We start from the raw sequence: 16,318 nt of genomic DNA, 5'->3' as shown, positions 1-16,318 counted from the left end.
CTTACACGTTTCGCGTTAAAACATGTTTTTTTAGGCTTCCGTCAGGTATTTTATCTTCGTTTGCAACTTTTTTCGATATTGTAGCTTTCACCGTGAACCGTTAACCATGTACAGTAGAGGGTATCCGCCACAAAGTCCGCGATTTTCGCCAAACAGACGAGGTAGTGGGGGGAACCATCACTACAACCCGTACAACAACAACGGCACTTCAAATCTAACAAACTGCGGTTTTCAACAGAGACAGCATTATCGAACACCGAGTCCTCGTGGCTCACAGCAATACACCTCGCCGTCACCCCAGTTTCAAATCCCTAGGTCTCCCATGGAAGCTATGTTTCTTGGGCCGGCAGTACCTAGTCCTTACGGGGGAGGCGGCCACGTTCCGAGGGGTGGCTATTCTCAGGGTGCCCCCGGCATAAGCCCATACTCCGCACAACGTTCTCCTCGGCATTTCTCACCACGCCAGAATACCTTCCCATACTGCTCCTCTCCTCGAGGAAGAGGGAACTTTTCACAGGGAAAAACCTCCACGCCGAAGTTCAGAGGTGGCAGACCAGGAAGGGGCAAAAATAAGGTACATTTTAGGCCAACATACTTAACTTGAACAGTAAGTTGGTCATGTTGAGCGGCACATTAAAGGTGCAAAGCGAAAAATTGCAGAATTTTTAAATCATCAGGCATCAGCTTCAACACTCTGATAACTAACAACAGATGATGCAAAGTATTAACATACAGACCTTGATTTCTTGTGCAGTATTTTCATGCACTGGGTTTTGTTGATTTTTTTCTTTGAGGTTTATATATTACAGTAAAATGTTACCTAAAGGTTGATCAGCTCATCACAAGTTACAAATGAAAATCAGGGATTGGGCTGATTATGTCATCGTGTACATCAAATTATTCAGTTACCTTTTCCCAGATGTTGATATGATAGAAATTTAGTTCTTCAATTCGTCCTGGTTAAATTTAGTAAAATCATAATGCGATCTTTATTTTGCTTTTCAGAATATTGACTGTAATCCTGGTGGGAGTTCTGATATTAGGATGTATTATAATAACTCAATGATGGAGGACCCCTGGAAAAGATTGTCACCCAAACCGTTCATAAACGCCCCACCCTCAACCACGTGATAAATGGATACACATGTTTTCGATTTCCATAAAGTACGAGATCCCAGCTCTTCATATGGCATCCACATCACACTCATATACATGACGTTGTTTTGCTCTTTTTAATAACATCATGTGAAAACATGATAGACAACACGTTTGAGCACCATGGAAAATTCACATGTAAGTGGGAATGTATGGTTACATGGCATTAACTTTTGAGCGTAAATGTTGCTTGTTTGCAATGACAAGTCATTATTCCTTGAATACTGAGGCTTACTTGAGAAGCTGAAATTGCTGCACTGTGACTTGTGAAAATGCCTGCTGATTGGAAGTTCAGGGGAAAAGGCTGGGATGCGTATACTCTGTTTATTCTACGACTTCAAATGTACATTCGATGTGCATAATCTGTAAGAGAGTGAAGGGCATCATTGCAGAGCTATGAAGAGCAGCTCCAAACTGGCCAGTCACAAATTAGCTTTGAAAGCTGTACTTGAATGCATATCAGGTGTTGATGATGGCTTTTCTTTTCTCAGACGTCCTGTCATAAAAATTGTGTGATGCTAGAACTGGAAGAGTTGAAACTTGTACCCATCAAAATGTTCTTGCATTTATATGTGTAAGTGAAAACATGGTGATGTCATGCCAGCAGGTTTGACCTCAGCATTGAAAAAGGATGAACTTGAAGACAGCTTGTATGTATCTGTCAGTGATAGAAACTCTCGAAAATTCCAGTAGTTGCCCCTTTAAGACACCAGGAAAACGTTATTGTGCAGAAAGAGTGAGGAAGGAATAGTGTATCTGCGTGGCATGGAAGTGAATCCATGGGCGGTTTTGAGAAAAACACGTTGACCAGACAAATTACAGCTTGGCCATCAGCTGGAAATATGTACAGCAAAATACATATATGACAGTGCGCATAATATGTGAGACTTTTTATATGGATGCTCTGTGACGTTGAAAGGGCAGTGTATTGACTGAGCTAATGTATCATTAGCCCTAGTGACTAGGTTTTAGAAAACCTTTGATAGCACCGAACTGTTTCTCCGCAGGAATTGTTGGCCAGTTTTCCATGGCTTAGGTAAGAAAGTCGCACTGTCAGAACGAAGGGGATAGAGACGTTCATTGTTTTGTTGATGCTGTGCTTATCCCAGCATAGCGGAAGATGTATATGTGACAATGATTGACGGATTGATAAACTTTGCCATTGAAAAGCTTATGAATGGCTTCCCCAAGTGAGAGGACACGAAATGTATACCAAGATTTGTTAATGATTAGAATCTGTTCCAAGATTCTGTTTTTAGAAGATCTATTGACTTTTTTAAAACTGAATTCAATCCAGTTATATTCACTCTCCGCAACGTTTGATGTCAGTCTGCCATGCCAGTCTGAAGTGAAATGTTTTAGCTTGTTAACTAGGTGTTTTTTAATGTTGATTTTTTTGTTGTCTTCTTTATGGTGTTTACGTCATTGAACGTGAACACGTACATTTTGATCACCACTTTTTTTTGCGACAACAGGCTGCTTTATCTAATGAATACAGCACTCTTGAAGTTTTTTTTATATGGACTTATTATTAGAATGTAAAACAAAAGTATCAAAGAATATACCAAGAAATGAATCATTTGAAAATAGTCAGTTTCATATTATCATCAGCATTTCACCTTTTACGATGTATAAACAGATATCAAACACCTACTTGTTTGAACCGCATACATAATTATTTGTGATTTGCTGACAACTCAATGTAACTGGGTTCGGTGATAGATTATTTTCATGACTTGTACTTTCAATCCTGATGTCTTGGATATTTATTAAATTTTGTCAGTTGTGTTTTAGTAGCAGAGTGCTTAGTGTTTTGGGGGGCTAATTCATTGAACATTGACTGTACATCATGGTTTGTTGTTGTCTTAATCAATTCTCTTGTCATTGGGATTTACATGTATGTTTGGGTCATCAGTGACAAGGTAACGTTTTCAGTAGAGTCACTGACACAGTATGTTTGGGTCATCAGAACATGGTTTATGGTACAGTCACTGACACAGTATGTTTGGGTCATTAGTAACAAAATGGTTTACAGTACAGTCACTGAACAGTATGGTTGGGTCATCAGTAAAAAGATGGTTTACAGTACAGTCACTGACACAGTATGTTTGGGTCATCAGAACATGGTTTATGGTACAGTCACTGACAATATGTTTGGGTCATCAGTAACGAGATGGTTCACAGTACAGTCACTGACACCGCATGGTTGGGTCATCAATAACAAGATGGTTTACAGTACAGTGTATATCACAGTATGTTTGGGTTATCAGTAACTAGATGGTTTACAGTAGTCACTGACAGATGGTTGGGTCATCAGTAACAAAATGGTTTACAGTACAGTCACTGACGCAGTATGTTTGGGTCATCAATAACTAGATGATTTACAGTACAGTCATTGACACAGTATGTTTGGGTCATCAGTAACAAGATGGGTTACAATATAGTCACTGACACAGTACGTTTGGGTCATCTGTAATAAGATGGTTTACAGTAAAGTCACTGACACAGTACGTTTGGGTCATCTGTAATAAGATGGTTTACAGTAAAGTCGTTGACACATTATGTTTGGGTCATCAGTAACAAGATGATTTACAGTACAGTCACTGACACAGTATGTTTGGGTCATCAGTAACAAGATGATTTACAGTACAGTCACTGACACAGTATGTTTGGGTCATCAGTAACAAGATGATTTACAGTACAGTCACTGACACAATATGTTTGGGTCATCAGTAACTAGATGATTTACAGTGCAGTCACTGACACAGTATGTTTGGATCATCAGTAACAAGATGATTTACAGTACAGTCACTGACACAGTATGTTTGGGTCATCAGTAACAAGATGATTTACAGTACAGTCACTGACACAATATGTTTGGGTCATCAGTAACTAGATGATTTACAGTGCAGTCACTGACACAGTATGTTTAGGTCATCAGTAACTAGATGATTTACAGTATAGTCACTGACACAGTACGTTTGGGTCATCTGTAATAAGATGGTTTAAAGTAGTCATTGACAGTACGTTTGGGTCATCCGTAATAAGATGGTTTACAGTACAGTCGTTGACGCAGTATGTTTGGGTCATCAGTAACTAGATGATTTACAGTACAGTCACTGACACAGTAGGTTTGGATCATCAGTAACAAGATGGTTCACAGTACAGTTACTGACACAGTATGTTTGGATATTCAGTACAGTCACTGAGTCTATAAGTTTTGTTTATTAATAACAATACGGTTTACAGAATAGTCACTGACATAGCGTGCTTGAATTGACAGCAACTTGGTGTCTTACAATATAGCCAGTGACATGGTTGGTTGATCAGTAACAAAGATGGCTTACAGTATAGCCAGTGACATGGTTGGTTGATCAGTAACAAGATGGTTTACAGTATAGCCAGTGACATGGTTGGTTGATCAGTAACAAGATGGTTTACAATATAGCCAGTGACATGGTTGGTTGATCAGTAACAAGATGGCTTACAATATAGCCAGTGACATGGTTGGTTGATCAGTAACAAGATGGCTTACAATATAGCCAGTGACATGGTTGGTTGATCAGTAACAAGATGGTTTACAATATAGCCAGTGACATGGTTGGTTGATCAGTAACAAGATGGTTTACAATATAGCCAGTGACATGGTTGGTTGATCAGTAACAAAATGGCTTACAATATAGCCAGTGACATGGTTGGTTGATCAGTAACAAAATGGCTTACAATATAGCCAGTGACATGGTTGGTTGATCAGTAACCAGATGGCTTACAATATAGCCAGTGACATGGTTGGTTGATCAGTAACGAGATGGTTTACAATATAGCCAGTGACATGGTTGGTTGATCAGTAATGAGATGGTTTACAATTTAGCCAGTGACATGGTTGGTTGATCAGTAACAAGATGGCTTACAATATAGCCTGTGACATGGTTGGTTGATCAGTAACAAGATGGCTTACAATATAGCCAGTGACATGGTTGGTTGATCAGTAACAAGATGGCTTACAGTATAGCCAGTGACATGGTTGGTTGATCAGTAACAAGATGGTTTACAGAACAGTGAGTGACAAAATGTAGATGGTAAAGACATTCTTCCAAATCCACAGTATTTTGGTCAACATGAAAGATATAGCGGTTTTTCGTGTACAAATTATTGAGGGTATATGTGTAGATGCCGTATCTCCATTTGCTTTATGTCGTTCATTTTTTTTATATAAAAAGGATTAACTTTGCATATACGATATGGCTAAGGGGTGTTGGCTAGATAGAAAGTAATATATCTTTAGTTTGATCAAAGAAGATCCCCACCTTCAGGCACCCCCATCCTATTTTCTCTGCCATTTTAAAGTTAATCAGAATCAAAGTTGGTGCATGGATAATTGTACATTGCTTTTGAACCTGAACACAAATGTAGACTTAACAGCATGGTGGAAATTTCAATGTTTTAAAAATTTTATCAGTATGGACTTAAAAATATGAAGTATGAAGTTAAATGTTACAACGTAATGTGTCGAGGACATTGCAGCATTGTGTGACTGAATACATGATACTGTTGAATAAACTAGAAAATATTTTCTATTAATATTACTTTCAAAGTGATTGTAAAGCTGAAGCTAATATTTGCCATTCATTTGAATATTTTTGTTCTTTTCATTTGAGGGTGTTTTTGCTTAGCATGTCATTTAATAATTTTTATTTGAGAGCACAGCAAATAATTATTGTTCGTTACATGTCATTTTCTCATTTATCAAATTGACAAGGTGAACTATTATTAATATTCCTTACACATCGAGCGTAATCTATGAATTAAAAATCACAAATTTTTTTCTTGTCAAGGTTAAGTACAGGTATCGTATGTGTTATGAACTAAAAGGATTTTGTCTTTAATAAATAAACAGTGAAGAGGGTCTATAAGAGACGGCCTCCTTTATGGACTTTCAAGAGCTTGATTTTCAATCGTCTTTTGTGTTTTTCTTTAATTTTTAACTTGATATTTGATGATCTGTAGAGATCTTAGGGGCTTTTATAGGTCACTCTACTGTAGACCCTCTTATATAAAAGGGTTCAATCTGGAATGCCAATGTTAACTTTGAAAGGTGTTTGGTTTATTGCTGACTTTTTATTTTTCAATTTTGTTAAAGGTGATTGAAGTTTTATGTTAACTGTTGAGTGTTAAGGTTATTTTAAATAGGACAACCAAGATTTTTTTTATTCATACAACATTTCATATTTTATTGGAACTCGTAGTTACTGTTTTAAAAATTTTTGTCGGTTTACCAGCTTTTTTTTTGTAAACAGTTAATTTACCAGTACTTAGGTCTTGCCAAAGGAATTTCACGAGGACATTGGGTAATCTAAAACCTAAAAATGTTTTCTCCGTCAGTTTTTATCATTCGTTACTAATCGTAAGGGAGCATCCAAATATTTTTCTTCGAACCCATTCTTGATACTTTCAATCAGCATCAGAGGCAGCCAATCATCAGTGACGTTCGTCCAGTCAACCAATCACAATTGATCCCTTATCTCTTCAAAATTCCCCTTTATTGTACAGAATGCAGAAACACTCAATGTTTCCAGGTTAACACTGCTGGGAATGTCGTCCCAGTAAGACAGTTTTATTGTCATTTAAATCAACTTTTATGGCAACATTAAATTGCTATCATGTTTTACTTGTTTGCCCTTGTCTTTCACTGGCTATGACACATGATGTGCTGGTTTATTCCAACTCCTTGACATTCCACCTCCCCAGCCATTGGTATTGGGGTACTGTTGCCAGTAAGCGATAAACAGTGCTGTTCAGGTGGTGTTACATGAAGGCCATCAGAGATCACCTGCTTTCCATCAACACAGCATACAAGATGGGCTCTGTAGGTTAAATTGTGTGTATCACATGCAGGAGAGTTAGTCAGTGGTGTCTACATCATGATACTTTGTTAAGACAGTACTGTGTTGTAAAATATTGGTATAACATGACTGTGTGCAACCCATGTCTGGTGTCTTCACCTGAGAAGTGGTGTCTGCATGATGCTTCATTAAGGCAGCACTATATCGTAAAATTTCATTATAAAGTGACCTGACAGGGTGGTGCTTCATGCCTGTTGTTGTCAGTTGATTAAACTGTGGTGTCCACACTGTGATACTTCAATAAGGCAGCGCTTATTTGGGATACAAATAATGTTGGCGTGGTTGAAAGTGACACTGAAATCCAGCAATTCATAGAATTGCTGGTTAAACAGTTTTGTCAGCATGTAGCAAAACAGTTTTGGCACAGACTCGGATACTCAGATTTCCAATCAATGCATAACTCAGCCTGGACTGACCTATTAACTTCTCACAAAAACCACAAATACTTGTTGTAAAACAGATACCAGTGGAAATCAATGCCATTAAGGATACCACAATACCAATGGAAACTAATGCCATTAAATGATACCACAGTACCAATGGAAAGCAGTGTCAACGGAGACCAATGGCACTAAAGGATACCACAATACCAAAGGAAATCAATGCCCCTAAAGGATACCACAATACCATAGGAAACCAATGCCACTAAGGGATACCACAATATCAAAGGAAATCAATGCCACTAAAGGATACCACAATACTACTGGAAATCAATGCCACTGAATGATACCAATGGAAACAAATGCCACCAAAGGATACAACAATACCAGTGGAAACCAATGCCACCAAAGGATACCACAATACCAATGGAAACCAATGCCACCAAAGGATACCACAATATTAGTGGAAAACAATGCCATCAAAGGATACCACAATACCAATGGAAATCAATGCCACTACAGGATTCCACAATACCAATGGAAACCAATGCCACCAAAGGATACCACAATATTAGTAGAAAACAATGCCATCAAAGGATACCACAATACCAATGGAAATCAATGCCCCTAAAGGATACCACAATACCATAGGAAACCAATGCCACTAAGGGATACCACAATATCAAAGGAAATCTATGCCACTAAACGATACCACAACACCAATGGAAATCAATGTGACCAAATGATACCACAATACCAAAGGAAACCAATGCCACTAAAGGATACTACAATATCAAAGGAAATCAATGCCACTAAAGGATACCACAATACTACTGGAAATCAATGCCACTGAATGATACCAATGGAAACAAATGCCACCAAAGGATACAACAATACCAGTGGAAACCAATGCCACCAAAGGATACCACAATACCAATGGAAACCAATGCCACCAAAGGATACCACAATATTAGTGGAAAACAATGCCATCAAAGGATACCACAATACCAATGGAAATCAATGCCACTACAGGATTCCACAATACCAATGGAAACCAATGCCACCAAAGGATACCACAATATTAGTAGAAAACAATGCCATCAAAGGATACCACAATACCAATGGAAATCAATGCCACTACAGGATTCCACAATACCAATGGAAACCAATGCCACCAAAGGATACCACAATATTAGTAGAAAACAATGCCATCAAAGGATACCACAATACCAATGGAAACCAATGCCACTACAGGATTCCACAACATCAAAGGAAACCAATTCCACTAAAGTATACCACAATATCAATGGAAATCAATGCCATTAAGGATACCACAATACCAATGGAAACCAATGCCACCAGAGGATACCACAATACCGATGGAAACCAAAGACACTGAAGAATACCACAATACCAATGGAAACCAATGTCACTAAAGGATACCACAATACCAATGGAAACCAATGTCACTAAAGGATACCACAATACCAATGGAAACCAATGCCACTAAAGGATTCCATAATACCAATGGAAACCAATGCCACTAAAGGATACCACAATACCAATGGAAACCCGTGCCACTAAAGGATACCACAATACCAATGGAAACCAAAGCCACTGAAGGATACCACAATACCAATGGAAACCAATGTCACTACAGGATTCCACAATACCAATGGAAACCAATGCCACTAAAGGATACCACGATACCAATGGAAAGCAATGCCACTAACGAATACCACAAATCAAAAATTAATCCTGTTCAAGTGGTGGTTTTCACACAATTGCCAAAAAAACTTCAAAATTTAACATGCAAGCTTTGTGTAATACTGTATAAAAGTTGTCATAGCAGTTTACCATGGGAAGGGGCTTGTTACAGTGTATTTTTTCTGTCCCTTGTTCTTGGGTATTAGCGAAAGATCAAAGCCACATAATCTCTATGTTGGCCTATAGTACTTATCCAGGACAATCATTTTCATATTTTTCTCGTATTTTTTCCGTAGTTATCATTACTATTACCAGTATAATTTATCCAGAGCACACAGAGCCGACTCCTGGAATGGCTGCCCTTCATAGTTATATTGTTTAGTAACCGAGTACCATCACTGCATCTTTTTACTAGATTTTGCTTACGTCATGGTGCTAGAAGGGAAACTAATGGTTAGAGCATCCGCCTCGAAGTCCGGAGATACGGGATCACATCCCGGGTTTGGTCATGCCAAAGGCAATGATATAAAAATGGTACTTGTTGCTGCCTCGATGTCGCTCAGCTCTGAGAGGTTAGTGGAAGGAAAAATGACTGGGTGGCCCGGAGTTAGTATAATGTGACTGAGTGGGGTGTCATGTCTGGTGTCTTCAGCATGATACTTCAGTGGCTGCATTACTTTAGCGGCATGAACTTGCTCTGTCACAAGAAGACACATTATATGTTCGCACACCTAATGGCTCTCTCTCGCCACGATATGGGTGAAATATTACCGATGTGGTGTTAAGCCATAACTATTCATTCATTCCTAATGGCTCTTCATCGTCGTATGACTTAAAAATTATAAAGTACAACACAAACCCCAAGCATTCACTCATTTATTGCATCGGTTTTCTGTGACCATTTGCTAAGTATCCCACTGTCGTCACTGCACTTGTTTTTCCTGTCACGAAGCTGTAGTCTGTTACATCGTTCATTTATTTAATTGATGTTAATTTCGTTCTCCAGAATTTTTCACGGATATAATATGGTGGTCTCATTTATTAGTGGATGAAACTTCAATGCCCTGGGAAAACCACCGACCTTTGTCTTGTCACTACCAGAGTAAATGCTCCCATGAATTCTGTAATGTCACCAGACAAGGATGTAGTAAATAATACCGAAGGTCTCAATGACCTATTGGTTAACGTCTTAGCTCAGCACAGTGACACTGGAGCCTTTACGAGAACTCACTGTGAGTTCGAGTCCTGCCGTCAGCAAGTTGTGGATGGTCATGGCTTTTTTCTGGGTTCTGCCCAGTTTCCTCCCATCTTAATGCAGGCTGCCTTCATATACGTGAAATATACTTGAGTATGGCATAAAACTAATGAAACACATAAATTCAATAATGCTCCTGCAGACAGCTAGCATCAATGGACGTTCTACACATAGAAGCAGTGCCATCAATCAATGCAATGATATCAATGGAAGCCAATACAACAAACAGTTTTTATAATATTTATTTTTTTGTTGGGTATTTTACGCTGTACTCAAGAATATTTCACTTATATGATTGTGGCCAGCATTATGGTGAGTTATTAGCTTAGGTATTTTATCCTAAAGTGAACATAAGGTCAGCCACTAAAGCTGAATTAATTAATGAAGTAATGCTCCAGAAATGTTCTAGATAAATTTTAAAAATTCTACACCGCTTATCAACAAGGTAAATAGCAAACAATCGTCAGTACCGAGCCACTCATTTGGTGATGCCATTTTGTCATATTAAAGCTATCTAGAATGATCTCACAAAACCTTGAAGCTTCACTGTACCATCGGTATTATTGAGGTATCCACACATTTCCCATGCTTTTGTACGCTGTACCGGTTGGTATGCTCAACAATATTTTCCAACATATCAACGGTAAAGAAGCGACGAAAATACACCAGTGGAGTGTCGTCCTGATTCCCGGATACAGCAGGCTCATCTTGAAAGTTAACGTCAGGCACCTCAAAATCCTTCTTCAACCATCTATAAGTCTTCGCAGCTCGATTTTGCTCCTTCTGTGGCCCAGTGAGCTCAGCTAACGGCACATCTTCATCACTGGATGACTCATTGTCTTGGGTTGAGGAGTCATTGCCATCACTCTCGTCCGGATGAAATAGTTCGTCATCAGAATCGCTGTCTATCTCCGGACCAAAGTCACTATCATCAGCATCAAGCTGGTCTATTACTTGCCTGACACTGAATCTTTGACGCGGTGTAACAGGTGTTGCGCTGCTACTAGTCATATTCTGTGAACAGATAAAACGTATTTACTAAATTAGTGTTTGTTACCGGACGTAGCCTATTTTATTTATATAACGATGTGCAAGTGGTAATGGAAAGCGAATTATCTATTTCACATGTAATAACTGGCGTGAAAGAAATATCAGGTACACTTATACAGATATATGGTGCAGTAAATAATCTAATTATCAGGGCACTATATAAATGTATTTATTTATACTTTATAGCATCTTATTTTACGTGTTAGAAAAATGTCTGTAGACTGCATTTTTGTCACTCTTTTGAACGTAAGTATATTTTTAGTTTATTGTTACTATACATTATTTCAGTTCAATCTGCTTACTCCATATGGTTTTATTTCAATATATTGGCGATAAGGCCTTCCATAGATAAGTTTGTTTCATTTTATTTGCTACAGACCTATTTTATATGATATTGTTTGAATGTGTTGAAAACAGAACTTTTGTACATGCTATCGGTCTAATTGTACCTGTTTCTAGTATATTCGATATATGCCTTTTTGGATTATTTTATTTTTTTCCCTTTGAAAATCGGCTTAGTACATGTTATCGTATATGTAATAATAGCAAAAATGCAGACCTATGTGCAAGGCTTCATTTCACTCTGATCCGTGCTTGTTTGTATCTTTTATTTCATGTTATTGTCTTTAGGTCTATCTTAGTGGTACATGTACCTACTATAATATTGCAATATCGTCCATACTATTGTATTTCTATATCCGCGCCGAGGACAAGAAGAATGAAATAAAATAAAAAAAATATTTTTACAATATTTATCGATTCCGTTGGAAAATGGTGTTTTTATCTTCCATTATTTTCTTTGACTAAATTTATCTAGGCCTATGTCGAGTAATTTGGAAGCTTTAGCTATATACTTGACTGTGACCTATATTTGGAACATAATTCACCGTAAGACCCAAAGGGTCATTTTTGCAAATCACTACCCTGATCAAACACAGTACTAAAACTACACTAATGCCTTCTATGGGGCTTCTACGGGCGATTAGTAAATATGTTAACAACAAACCCACACAGTAACTTACCACTGCATTGCCCAATTGAGGAAATATTTGGCACCTTCCTTACAACAACAAAGCGGGTATGAGGGCAGCCATCTTGTCACTGCCTCTCCAGCTCGAGTTAGTTCCTCATCCTTGACCCAGATGTCTCTGCAGGGGGGTCAGAATTGGGACTTTGGGCATTTGAGGTTAAATTTCAGAACAGCTGACATATGTTCACTTTGGAGTAGAGCTTTTAGTGGGGGTCAAATTTGACCCCGTGGGTTTTCCAGGGTTAATTAAACAATGCGACAACACAAACAAAAACACCTGATACCCAACCAAAGAGTTTAAGCTCTGTTCCGTGCTCAAAGGGCTGATGTTTCTTTTAGTTTGGCACTCGGTCAGGGCGATGTTTGTGAACACAAGCGTTGTGTTTTAGCAGTTCTGCTTGTCCTTGTCCTGCATGGGTGTAAGCATTTGGCCTTACTGGCTGTACCGACTTCAGGCAATTCCACGAACATTGCAGGACCTGATAGATAACAGACCCTTTCATTCAGATTTTGGGAAGGTATTTTCGTAATAAATCTGACTTTGCTGAGAAAAAATAATGCAAAGTCACAATATTTTTCTTCAAGCAATGCCTCTTGCGAGGCGTTTTTCTTGCCAGCTCACCCTGACAAGTTACTGGAATATCCTGCCCAACATGTACGCATTGTGACAAGGGCAGCTGTTGTCAGTTCCCTGCTCATAAATGTGTGGTACGAAATCTATCGTTTAAAACTTTCCCTGACCGCAAAATCCGATTTATTGCATTGATATCTGTCTATCCACTATAAAAAAAACCACACTGACAATCGAGAGCTAATAGATTATTTGAGGTGACAGCTAATTATCACCTGACGCTTTGAACGCAAATGCTTGGCCAAGTTCACAAGGTCTTCTGCAACATGACAGTGAACTTTCCGTCAGTGCCATATCCCCAGTGTTGAACTTACATCTTCTTTGCTTTCAAAACTTGACAGAATTTTTTTTACGTATTTTTCTGTGCTGTGTCCTATATCCTTTTTTCTATGAATACATAGTGGCAGATTTTTCACTTTAAACTGTTAAAACTGCTAGACAGAGCCTGGCTGTCGTAATAGATGCACCAACTTCCAATACCACTAGTGAAGGCAGAAGTCAGAAATGCATGATAAAACGTATGGAGGGTACCATACAAGTGGCATGTAATGTCAGAAATGCATGATAAAAGGTAGGGAGGCCACCTCTCTAGTCAAATCCAATGTCAGAAATACATGCCAAGATATACAAGGGGCCCCATGCCACTCATGGAGGCCACCAAACCAATGTCAGAAATACATCTTAAAATACAAAGGGAGCAAAATATCACTAATGGAGGCCACCATATCAGTGGAATACAATGTCAGAAATACATGCCAAAATACGAAGGGAGGCCAATACCTCTAACGGGGGCCACCATACCAGTGGAATCCAATGTCAGAAATACATGCCAAAATACGAAGGGAGGCCAGTGCCACTAATGGAAGCCACCATACCTATAGAATCCAATGTCAGAAATACATGCCAAAATACAAAGAGAGGCCAATACCACTAATGTAGGTCACCATACAAGTGGAATACAATGTCAGAAATACATGCCAAAATACGAAGAGAGGCCAATACCACTAATGGAGGCCACCATACAAGTGGAATACAATGTCAGAAATACATGCCAAAATACGAAGAGAGGCCAATACCAATCATGGAGGCCACCATACCAGTGGAATCCAATGTCAGAAACACATGCCAAAACACAAAGAGAGGCCAACACCACTAATGGAAGCCACCATACCAGTAGAATCCAATGTCAGAAATACATGCCAAAATACGAAGAGAAGCCAATACCACTAATGGAGGCCACCATACCAGTGGAATCCAATGTCAGAAATACATGCCAAAATACGAAGAGAGGCCAATACCTCTAACGGGGGCCACCATACCAGTGGAATCCTACATCAGAAATGCATGATAAAACCTAAGGAGGCCACCTCTCTAGTCAAATCTAATGTCAGAAATACATGCCAAGATATACAAGGAGCCCCATGCCATGGAGGTCACCAATCCAGTGTCAGAAATACATCCTAAAATACAAAGGGAGTCCAAATACCACTTTATCAATGGAGGCCACCATAAAAGTGGAATACAAGGTCACAAATGCATGCCAAAACAAAAAACAGAAGCCAATACCACTAATGGAGACCTCCATATCAGTGGATTCTAATGTAAGAAATTGGAATAAGCAGGGAAACCAATACCACTAATGAAGGCCACCATACCAGTGGATTACAATATCAGAAATTGGAATAAGCAGGGAATCCAATACCACTAATGAAGGCCACCATACCAGTGGATTACAATATCAGAAATTAGAATAAACAGGGAAACCAATACCACTAACGGAGACCTCCATACCAGTGGATTACAATATTAGAAATTAGAATAAGCAGGGAATCCAATACCACTAACAGAGGCCACCATACCAGTGGATTACAATATCAGAAATTAGAATAAGCAGGGAATCCAATACCACTAACGGAGGCCACCACACCAGTGGAATCCAATGTCAGAAATTGGAATAAGCAGAGAGGCCAATACCACTAATGAAGGCCACCATACCAGTGGAATCGAATGTCAGAAATTGGAATAAGCAGAGAGGCCAATACCACTAATGAAGGCCACCATACCAGTGGATTCCAATGTCAGAAATTGGAATAAGCAGGGAATCCAATACCACTAACGGAGGCCACCATACCAGTGGATTCCAATATCAGAAATTATAATAAGCAGGGAGGCCAGTACCACTAATGAAGGCCACCATACCAGTGGATTACAATATCAGAAATTAGAATAAGCAGGGAATCCAATACCACTAATGAAGGCTACCATACCAGTGAATTACAATATCAGAAATTGGAATAAGCAGGGAATCCAATACCACTAACGGACCCCACCATACCAGTGGATTCCAATATCAGAAATTGGAATAAGCAGGGAATCCAATACCACTAATGGAGGCCACCATACCAGTGGATTCCAATACCAGAAATTGGAATAAGCAGGGAATCCAATACCACTAATAGAGGCCACCATACCAGTGGATTCCAATATCAGAAATTGGAATAAGCAGGGAATCCAATACCACTAATGGAGGCCACCATACCAGTGGAATCCAATATCAGAAACTGGAATAAGCAGGGAATCCAATACCACTAACGAAGGCCTCCATACCAGTGGATTCCAATATCAGAAATTGGAATAAGCAGGGAATCCAGTACCACTAACGGAGACCTCCATACCAGTGGATTACAATATCAGAAATTGGAATAAACAGGGAATCCAATACCACTAACGAAGGCCTCCATACCAGTGGATTCCAATATCAGAAATTGGAATAAGCAAGGAATCCAGTACCACTAACGGAGACCTCCATGCCAGTGGATTACAATATCAGAAATTGGAATAAGCAGGGAATCCAATACCACTAACGGAGGCCACCATACCAGTGGATTCCAATATCAGAAATTGGAATAAGCAGGGAATCCAATACCACTAACGGAGGCCACCTTACCAGTGGATTACAATATCAGAAATTGGAATAAGCAGGGAATCCAATACCACTAATGGAGGCCACCATACCAGTGGATTACAATATCAGAAATTGGAATAAGCAGGGAATCCTATACCACTAACGGAGGCCACCATACCAGTGGATTCCAATATCAGAAATTGGAATAAGCAGGGAATCCAATACCACTAATGGAGGCCACCATACCAGTGGAATCCAATATCAGAAACTGGAATAAACAGGGAATCCAATACCACTAACGA

The 16,318-nt window shown here is 39.1% G+C and overlaps 1 protein-coding gene across 1 annotated transcript; it reads left to right on the top strand.

Moving 5' to 3' along the window:
• Positions 1–106: 106 nt before the first annotated feature.
• Positions 107–1,131, top strand: LOC135478297 (uncharacterized). Its single transcript, XM_064758572.1, has 2 exons — positions 107–574; positions 1,006–1,131. The coding sequence occupies exons 1-2, from the start codon at positions 107–109 to the stop codon at positions 1,129–1,131; spliced, it is 594 nt and encodes a 197-aa protein (XP_064614642.1).
• The last annotated feature ends 15,187 nt before the right edge of the window (positions 1,132–16,318 follow it).

The sequence above is a fragment of the Liolophura sinensis genome, chromosome 11 (genome assembly GCF_032854445.1).
Source record: "Liolophura sinensis isolate JHLJ2023 chromosome 11, CUHK_Ljap_v2, whole genome shotgun sequence".
NCBI lineage: Eukaryota > Metazoa > Mollusca > Polyplacophora > Chitonida > Chitonidae > Liolophura > Liolophura sinensis.
This window is presented reverse-complemented; position numbering and strand designations above follow the sequence as displayed.

Excerpts from the sequence above, each read along its gene's own strand:
- LOC135478297 (XM_064758572.1), top strand. The coding sequence starts at position 107 with ATGTACAGTAGAGGGTATCCGCCACAAAGTCCGCGATTTTCGCCAAAC. Across the intron at positions 575-1,005 it reads CAGGAAGGGGCAAAAATAAG|AATATTGACTGTAATCCTGG; the intron begins GTACATTTTAGG and ends TTTGCTTTTCAG.